Source organism: Ipomoea nil, unplaced genomic scaffold (genome assembly GCF_001879475.1).
Source record: "Ipomoea nil cultivar Tokyo-kokei standard unplaced genomic scaffold, Asagao_1.1 scaffold0679, whole genome shotgun sequence".
NCBI lineage: Eukaryota > Viridiplantae > Streptophyta > Magnoliopsida > Solanales > Convolvulaceae > Ipomoea > Ipomoea nil.
Genome location: NW_017617107.1, coordinates 80,331 through 90,491, shown reverse-complemented (window position 1 = coordinate 90,491; position 10,161 = coordinate 80,331). Strand labels below are relative to the sequence as shown.

The 10,161-nt window shown below is 33.9% G+C and overlaps 1 protein-coding gene across 1 annotated transcript; it reads right to left on the bottom strand.

Annotated features, from left to right (window-relative positions):
• Positions 1–3,253: 3,253 nt before the first annotated feature.
• LOC109174967 lies at positions 3,254–4,684 on the bottom strand. The gene is made up of 2 exons (XM_019324215.1): positions 4,589–4,684; positions 3,254–4,495 (listed from the first exon to the last, which is right to left on the bottom strand). Exons 1-2 carry the CDS (start codon positions 4,612–4,614, stop codon positions 3,382–3,384), a joined length of 1,140 nt encoding a protein of 379 aa, XP_019179760.1. The 5' UTR covers positions 4,615–4,684; the 3' UTR covers positions 3,254–3,381.
• Positions 4,685–10,161: the final 5,477 nt, after the last annotated feature.

Sequence of the window (10,161 nt, the reverse complement as noted above, 5' to 3'; positions counted from 1 at the left end):
TAAATTTATATTTATTAATGTCAAATTGTCAATGTGCTAGTTTGTTAAAATTGAAAATTTAGAATTTTAATTTGAAAATGTCAAAATTTTTAGTTAAGTTTGCCTAATATAGTATGATGCTTTAAGTAGGGTTGTCAAAGTGGGTCGAAGCTTGCACCCGCCTCGCAGTTGAATAGGTTAGGGTCGTAAAAAAAGATGGCCCGTGAAAAAGCGAGTCTAATGGGCCTGACTTGCTAAGACTCGCAGCCCGAGCAAGCCCTATAAAAGAAATATATATACATATATATGTTACACACTTACACTTACACTCAGTGGAGGCGTTATTGGTTCTTTGTGTTTCAGTAGGTTGAGAAAGTATATGAACAGATACTACAATGTAATAGAGCCAGTAGCTTTCAAAAAAAAAAAAAAAACACAACAAGGCAGTACGCTATCTTGCTATGTAACATTTTAAATAGGGAAAATTGCATCTTTAGTCCCTGAGTTATAACCAAGTTCTGACTCAGTCCCTAAGTTATGGTCGTTTCCGAGTTTAGTCCCTCAGTTATGAGCAAAGTGGCAAGTTTGGTCCCTAGCGTTAATATTTTGTCTACAGCTAACAGAAAACTTAAAAACAATTTAATAATAGAAGGGTAAAATATGAATTTCAAATTATAATCCTCTTTTTGTGTTGAAACTCGTTGCGCAACAGTCATTCTTTTCTTCTTACACATACAATTGAAGGTTTTTTTCTTCCCCAAGCTCTGAAATCTCCCACTTCCGTTAGACATAAGAAGAAAATAATGATGGTTGTGCAATGAGTTTCAACATAAGAAGAGGATTATAATTTGAAATTCTTATTTTAACCCTCTATTATTAAATTGTTTTTAAGTTTTCCGTTAGCTGCTGACAGAATATTAACGCTAGGGACCAAACTCACCACTTTGCTCATAACTGAGGAACTAAACTCGAATACTGCCATAACTTAGGGACTGAGTCAGAACTTGGTTATAACTCAGGGACTAAAGATGCAATTTTTCCTTATATATATATATATATATATATATATATATATACCATTTTTAAAAATGTAATTTTTTTATTTTTAAATATAAAAAATAATATTATTTGTAGACTTATTTTTTGAAATTTAAATTCAACAAAAATAAAAAAAGTCCTCGGGCTCATCGACCCGCGTGGGGTGGGCTAGGGTTGCACCATAGCTCGTGAACCTAGTGGGCTGATCCGCAAAAGCTCGCTAGAAATTATGTCGGCAGTGGAACGGGCGGGCTCGCTTTGACATTACTAGACTTTTAAGGTTAAAGCCAAAAAAAATTTAGCCAAATAAAAAAATTAGTCTAATAGCCCAAAATTAATAAGTCACCAAGTTAAAAGAACATGAAAGCTTAGAGCATGACCAATGGTGGTTTTTAAGGGTATTTGCTATGTTGGAAGAGAGGCAAATTGATGTGGTAAAAGAGAAAAATCATGTTTTCCTGCAATAACTTGGGTTTTTCGATTAAAAAATACAAAACATAATAAAATGAATGCAGGTCGGGGGCACATGATCTTTTTGTGCTTACTTGGCGATTAGAGTGATCACCAGACTAACAACCACTCTAATTATACCCTTTTTACATTTTTTAACTTCTATTTTCTTATTTAGAATATGGGCAAAAAATAAAAATAAAAACTCACTATTTGCCATGCTCTTTCAAGAAATGTGGTTTTTCTAAAGCTTTAGATTCTTGAAACTTTTGAGATGTACCCTTTGGTATATGATGGTTTCATCAAACAAGATGGTAGATGTAGTAGATTTTCTTGTCAACCAAATCGGATTTTAAAAATAACTGTTCATTATGAGATGTAGTTTATTGGTAATATATACATTGATAAAAATACTATGTAGCAACGTTTAGTGGTCCAAGTTAACCATGGTCCTTTAACTATCTTCCATAGGATCACGATTGGTCAAATTTTGAAAGTTGAAGGATCATGGGTAGTTAACAATTTGAAAGTCAAGAACCACGGGTGATCAATATGAAAGTCTAGAACTAAACGTAGCAAAATCACTATACTTGGAGGGCCCCATGTGGCATTAATTCGGTAATGTTACGCTCACAAATGAAAACCAGAAGAACACTTCACCAAGACAATCATCTTTAAACCTTATAACTCTGAAACTAGACACTGCATTTCATATTTGTAATTGGAGAGTCTCTCCCCATGAGCATCCTGCGGGCTGCACTATATTGCAACTTGCATAAATGGATAGTATCCATTTTGCTTATAGCATCCCGTACTCGTGAAACTAATCTGAATTCGACTAGAGCCATACCCGCAGAGTTTTGACTCTTACATAAGGGATGATGATATCCATTTGAGTACATTCCTACATTGCAATGCAACTTGCACAAAAGGGTAGTGTCCAAATACGTCATGCTATACGCGATTATCTCCATCTTACATGTAGATTTTAGGGAGTTCAGCAATCGTTATACCATGAACCATGGAATATAAGGTTCATTTTTAATATACTGAAGGTTCATTTTTAATACATTGAATGTTCTTTTTGTGTGAGTGTGTATTGGCCACCAAATAATGAACCTTCAATACATACAAAATGAACATTCAAGCTTGGTTGGCGTGAGTGGCCGTGCATTCTAATCCCTTAAGAGAAGTCGGGAGTTCCAAGTTCGAACCCCCTCTCGTATGGAAAACCCTATCTGGCCAGCACTTTGTCCCTTAATTGGGCCGACTCGGTACAAATGGGGATTAGTCTGAGTATGGTACGGGCTTAAAGGAGCCTCCTATAGTTAGAGTCCCTATGTTCCTGTGACTCAGCTAAACCACCAAAGCTTTGACAAGCCACTTTTCTCTTCATATGTATGAAAAAAAAGATTACTAGACTCATAAATGTCTAGTACTTAGGATGTTCACCTTTCTCAATCTCAGATTCTCAACTCAAGAATGCAAGAACTATCAACAGATACCTCAAAGATTTGCAATCCGTACGCATACTTCAAGAACTTCATCACCGATAAATTTTGTGAAGTTGGTAGATAGGAATAATCCCACAACACTTCAACAATTAATTTAAAGAATTTTCAGTTTTCTTGGTGAACAAATAGCAGAAATGCAATAGGATCAGATAATGTTGGCAGGATTAAAATATATCATGAGAACGTATTAAAACGGGAAACAAAACACAAAGGTATCTGCAAAATACTAAATACTATGCTATGTATCAACAAAATTAGAAGAGAGAGATCCGAGTTAGAACCAAGTAAATTTCACATCAATTGCATCACCAACGTGAGAGGACCTGAAAGTTGTTCCAATTCAAACAATACACTCGAAAAAAGAATCAAGGTTATATTTTATTTTTTCTAAGATAAGTTCTTAGCAGGTACATTCTAACCTGCAACGAAGTTTCGTATATACCTTCAATAGCTCAGAAGCTTCACTTGTATGAAACTCGATGTAATTTTTCACAAATTTCTCTTCCGAAGCCATCAGCATAGTTAACAGATTAAGGTCATCCTTAACCAAACCCTTTGCCAGCAGAGTTCGATAAACCAAACACCTAGGAGCAATCCTTTTCTCCAAGCTTAACGAAAGAAGCACGGGTCTCTTGAGGAGTACAGATCTTTCGAACCCCATTTTGTTAACGAGGAAATCAACCACAGCTACAATCTTCTCCGTCGAAACCATCATACACCAAGGATGCTTCTCGAAAGTTTCAAGAATCTCGGCCTCAGAAAACCCGCATTTCTTGTAAGCCTCCATCTTCTGTGACCAAGTGACCTTATTCATCGTCGCGAAAGCCTTGATTGCCAGAACAAACATCACTTTTAACGGGTTAAACCCCATCGCCTTCACATCCTCCACGATCTTCCCAAACTTCTCCTTATCCGTATGAAAAACCCTGGGGCAGTGCTTCAACAAATTCACGATATTCGACTTGGGCACACCTGCATCTCCCAGAAGCCGAATATTACACTGCAGATGCTCAAAATTTAAGTTGCGCTGGAATGTCTTCATAGCCATTACAGTGTTGCTACTTGAACCAAACATACTATTCAAGAAATCAAAAGTGGGGGCCAATTTATTCTCCACACTATTCCAGAAAATCTGAGGGGTTGTAGTGAGTAAATCAATCAAGTCTTCCTGGGAAAGACCAGAAGACTTGAAAAATTCAATCTTTGGCAAAAGGGTCTTCTCCGGATCACATAAGAGGACAGGGGGGAACCTTCTGACCATGTTTGAGATCTGGGATTCTGTGAATCCATGGTTTCTCAAGAATGAACGCACAGAGTCTGGCTTATCTGGGGTTTCAAAATTCACGTACCGGGAAGCTCTGAGAGCTCTTTCTTGAGCAAACCCAAGTTCGTTTATGAAGTAAGAGCAAGCAAATGAAGCTTTTCTTGCAGTTGCAGAACTGGATTCAAGAGCTATTGATGATGAGAATGGAGCAAGTTGAAGAAAACATAGTCCCTGAGTGAGGGGTGAAATTCTAACAATTGAAGACCTCCCATTATGAGCAAAGATTTTGCATACGAAATTTAACATTTGAAGTAATACAGAATGAGCAATTCAAAGTTCTCACCTTCCTTCACTTGAATCCAGATTCATTCAAATTTGCATTGCCTTCAAAACCCTTCCCAGAAGCCTCTCAAAGTCCTTAATGAAATTTCGTTTTCCCTCTTTTTTTTTTCTCCCTATTTTGCCCTGTTATTATTATTATTATTATTATTATTATTATTATTATTATTATTATTATTATTATTAGGGAAAATGGCACTTCTTCCCCCTAAGTTATATACTTATAGCACTTTCTCCCCCTCAATTATTTAAGTGACTGTTTTTCTCCCTAAAATGTTAAATGGACATATTTACCCTTAAAATAAATATTTCATTTATTTTCATTCTCCAACAAATTATGACAATAATTTGGTTCAAACCAAACAAACACTATAGCAACCAAACCGAAATATTCCAATTACAATTTAGAATCGAAACTCGATATTTAGAGTTTATTAAAATCGCGAACCGGAACGGACGATTCATATTCCGAACTGAAAAAATAAAATACATTTATTGTTGAATTTAGACTATTTAAAATAAAAAATAAAATTTTAAAATAAAGATGGTTCAAAATCGCGAACCGGATCCAGAACCGCCGATTCACGATTCAAGATCCAATTTTTTTATTCATAATTTTAATAAATTGAAATCCAAATATTAGGTTCTAGATCTGAATCATAACCGGAAACTTTTAATTCAATTGCTATAGTGTCCGGTTCAGTTTGATCTGAACCGTGGTCATCCCTACGTATACGCGATAATTTGTTGGAGAAGTAAAATAAATAAAATGTTTACTTTAAGGGTAGAAATGTCAATTTAATATATCAGGGGGAAAAATCACCACTTTTTAAATAATTGAGGGAGCTAATGTGCTTACCTAAATAATTGAGGGGGAAAAATGACTATAAGTATATAACTAGGGGGAAAAAGTGCCATTTTCCCTTATTATTATTATTATTATTATTTTAATCCCTCTACTCACAAAAATCTGTAATGGTCTTATTGAATCAGCTTATCAGCCCACTCCAAACTGGAGCGTTATGATGACAATTTATATTCTGCACCAGGGCGCGCATTGCATTGTGCGTTCTGATATAAAACAGCATCGTTTTATTTTTTTTGTTGAAATTTCGCTATTATTCTTCCAAAAAAGCTTAACCCCAACCCTAAGGTCCCCCCACACCCCGACCTGACAGAGCATTTATGTTTACGGTTAATTTTCTTTAAAAAAAATTTCATGTTCAAAAATTTACATAATTTTATACTAGAATACACATAATTATATACATGAATGTACATAATTGTATAACAAAATACACATACTTTTTTAAAAAAGATAATACATATAATCTAATATAATACATAATATACATAAACTTTTAACATAATAAACATCAACTCTTAACATAAAATTTCATGTTTCGGATGTACATAATTGTATAAAAAAAGATGTATATGATTGTATAAAAAATGTACATAATTGTATAAACAAATACACATAATTTATAAACAAATACACATAATCGCGTCAACTCCCTACATAACTTACCAAAACGACATCGTTTTGGGAGGCGCGAGGTGCACAGTGCTACGCGCACCGTGGTGCAGGGTATAACGATTGTGTTATGCTTTGCAACCATGTGCACCATGCAATGTGCACATGAAATTGGATCCATAATTTCTATACTATAGATCCATAATTTCTATACTACAAATTCATAATTTCTATACTGTAGATTCATAATTTCTAAACTGTAGATTCATAATTTCTAAACTGTATAGTTATCAAATTATGAACATATAGTTCAATGATTTGTGAATACAGAGTTCAACAATTGGGAATATGAACATTGAAAATTATGAACATAGAGTTTTGTAATTGTGAATATAGAGTTCAATAATTATGAATTTATAAAAGTATAAAAATTATGAATCTATAGTATAGAAATTTTGGATCTATAGTATAGAAATTATGGATCCAATTCGGTGTGCACCATGTGTACAACATAATTTGCCAAACTAGGTTACAATCATAGGTAACGCAATCGTTGCATCATGGTGCACATAGCACTGTGCGCCCCGCGCCTCCCAAAACGACGTCGTTTTGGGAGGTGCTGTAGGGAGTTGACGTGATTATGTGTATTTGTTTATACAATTATGTACATTTTTTATACAACTATGTACATGTTTTTTATACAATTATGTACATCCAAATCAGGAAATTAAAAAAAAATGTGTATTTTGTTATATAATTATATACATTTATGTATACAATTATGTGTATTCTAGTATAAAATTATATACATTTTTTAACATAAATTTTTTTTAAAAGATAATTAACCGCCAACAGGGGGCAGCGAAAATTTTGTTAAAAAAAAAAAAAAACAAAAAAACATCGAAACGACGTCGTTTTGCATTAGGACGCACAATGCAATGCGCACCCTGGTGCTCGATATAAATTGCCTAGGTAACGCACTCAATAAAACAAATGAAGAAATTGGACCACTACGAAAGCCCCTTTTTAATTTGGGCTAAAACAAAAGCCCAATAGGTGGTTGTTCAATAGTTATGCAGTGCAACCGAATGCACCATGCACATAGTACATACGATGCAAAACGATTTTATTTTGACTAAAAACGTGCGTTCCACTTAAAAAAAAAAAAAATCAGGTTCGATTCTCGGCAATAGCATTATTGTGGATATATAGTTATGAATTTCTGGATATATAGTTATGAATTTTTGGATATATAGTTATGAATTTATGGATATTTAGTTCATTCATTGTGGATATTTAGTTCATTCATTGTAAATATTTACTTCATTCATTCACTGTGGATATATAGTTATGAATTTATGGATATAATAGTTATGAATTTATGGATATATAGTTATGAATTTATGGATATTTAGTTCATTCGTTGTGGATATTTAGTTCAATCATTGTGGATATTTAGTTCATCCATTAGGGATATTTAGTTCATTCATTGTGGATTTTTACTTCATTCATTCACTGTGGATATGTAGTTATGAATTTGTGGATATATAGTTATGAATTTATGGATATGTAGTTATGAATTTATGGATATATAAAAATGATATTGCTGGGAATCGAACCTGATTTCTTTTTTAAGTGGGACGCGCGTTTTTTAACCAAAACGACGTCGTTTTGCATCGTATGCACCATCCGCATGGTGCATTCTGTTGCACAGCATAATTTGCGGTGGTTGTTGGCAAATTATGCTGTGGACCCAGGTCCACCTTCAAAAACGGTATCGTTTTGTTTCAAAAAGACGCTGTCTGAATTTAAAAAAAAAAAATTTACTTTCTTCCTTGCTGTTTGTCTTCAGAATTCGTTCCTCTAGATTCACAATTTTTGAATTCTGCATTCACAATTTTAGAACTCTATATTCACAATTTTAGAATTCTATATTCAAAATTTTTGAACTCTATATTCACAATTTTTGAACTATATATTCACAAAAAAAAAAAAAAAAAAAAAAAAGTAAATATCATTGGCTGAGGAAACGTTGCCGCTAATGACACCGTTATTCTAGACACGCAAAGCTGCATCGTTTAGGACCTGGGTCCATGGCATTACAATGGGTGGTTGTTCTGGAGAGATATGCAACCACCACCGCATAACAATTGTTAGATCATGGACCATGATCCACATTGCAAGGGTTGTTATATATTTATTAACAATATACATATTGTTAATAGAATGAATATTTCAAAAGATTTACGAAAAAAATATTATTTACCCTTTAGTGTTGTTAAAGTTTTATGGAACAAAGCAATTGTTTAACTTTTAGTAAGTTGTTAAAGTCTGAACTAGGGTATATTAGCAGGATCTAGTTCACTTCTCTGCTATGAAGACTGAAGACTGAACTGGACAGATTGTTCGAAGTGTTGTTCAATACAGTTGCAGCCACTGAGAGTTTTACGAGATTCAATTATTTAAAGGTTATCTCAATCTCCTTGAAGATTGATCAAGAATTTTATAGATATAGACTTCTACACATTGAGATTGATACAAAGCTAAATGGATGACTTGACTACTCCTTTGTGCTAACAAAAAATCAACATCAAGTCAATTTCTCCAACCTCTTATAGGCATAATATCCCTTTGGAATTGACGGAGTCATTCAAGCTGCAATTGAGGGGGATCGTCAATTCTGAAGATCAGGAGATCGAAGCCAATTCTTCATTGAGGGAGTTCTTCAAACTAGCTAAGTCTTTAGCGTTACTCTATTGAATCCTTCTTGTAATTCTCGTTGATTTAGTGAATCGCGTTCTTGGAATTAATGGAGAATTGGGCAGTATTTTCCATGGGATGCCCACAAGGTGTAGGAGTATGCGTACTTTGAATTCGGTTACCAAACCTTGCGTCTTGTTTACTACTTTCATTTGGTTGCTTGTGCTTTAATTTGTGCATACTTCGTTAGTCAGATTGTGTAGGAACTAGTTATGTGTTTATCTGTTTGAGTGAATGTGTGATAAGTTCATGTGCGATAAGTTCTTGTTGAGTTTGTTACTATATGGTTTAACACATCCTTAGATCATTCACATGTAATCAGACTCTTGGCATATTGCCATGAATTTCATATATATATATATATATATATATATATATATATATATATATATATATATATATATATATATATATATATAGTCAGGTTCCTATGAGAACAGACCTTCCCATGCGGTCAGTGCGGCATACACCATTAGGTATGCATAAATGCACCACACAGTGTTCGAAAATACACCATTATGTGTGGTGCATTTTTTGACATTTCATTCTGGTGTATTCTCAAACACTGTATGGTGTATTTATGCATACTTAATGGTGTATGTCGCACTGACCACACGGGAAAACCTGTTTTGACAGGAACATATATATATATATATATATATATATATATATATATATATATATATATATATATATATATATATCATAGTTCATGAATCATATAGTATCATAAATTTAAGTTGTCATCTCTAATTTTTTGTATGATGCATGGTAACAGGGCGGTATGAAGGCAGAGAGCATATTCCATGTTCCCGTCATAACATTGCCTCACTCTCGTCCTCGTTCGTGTTCTCACGGGAAATTTCAAAGACGGAGAATCCCTACTTCCAATCAACCCTAATATTTGACTGGAAGTAGGGATTCTCCGTCTTTGAAATTCTCGTGAAGACACAGACGAAGACGAGAGTGAAGCAGTGTTATGCGAACGGGAACATGGAATATGCTCTCTATCTTCATTCCGTCTTGTTGCCATGCATCATAAGAAAAATTAGAGATGATGACTTAAACTTATGATACTATATGATTCATGAACTATGATCCATGATATAAATATTACATTTATGGATAAATGATCTCGCATTTATTAATTGTCATTTTCAGAAATATTTATACTATCCTTTTAAAGAATAATATTATATTGTACATTTCATGTAACACAACTCAAATATAGTGAAGCTTCGAGTTTGCCAAAATATGCATGCGTGCGCATTATTTCGTGGAGTGATGTTACATTACCCCTTTTTAATATTCAACTTTTAGTGGAGTTTTTACGTGCCACT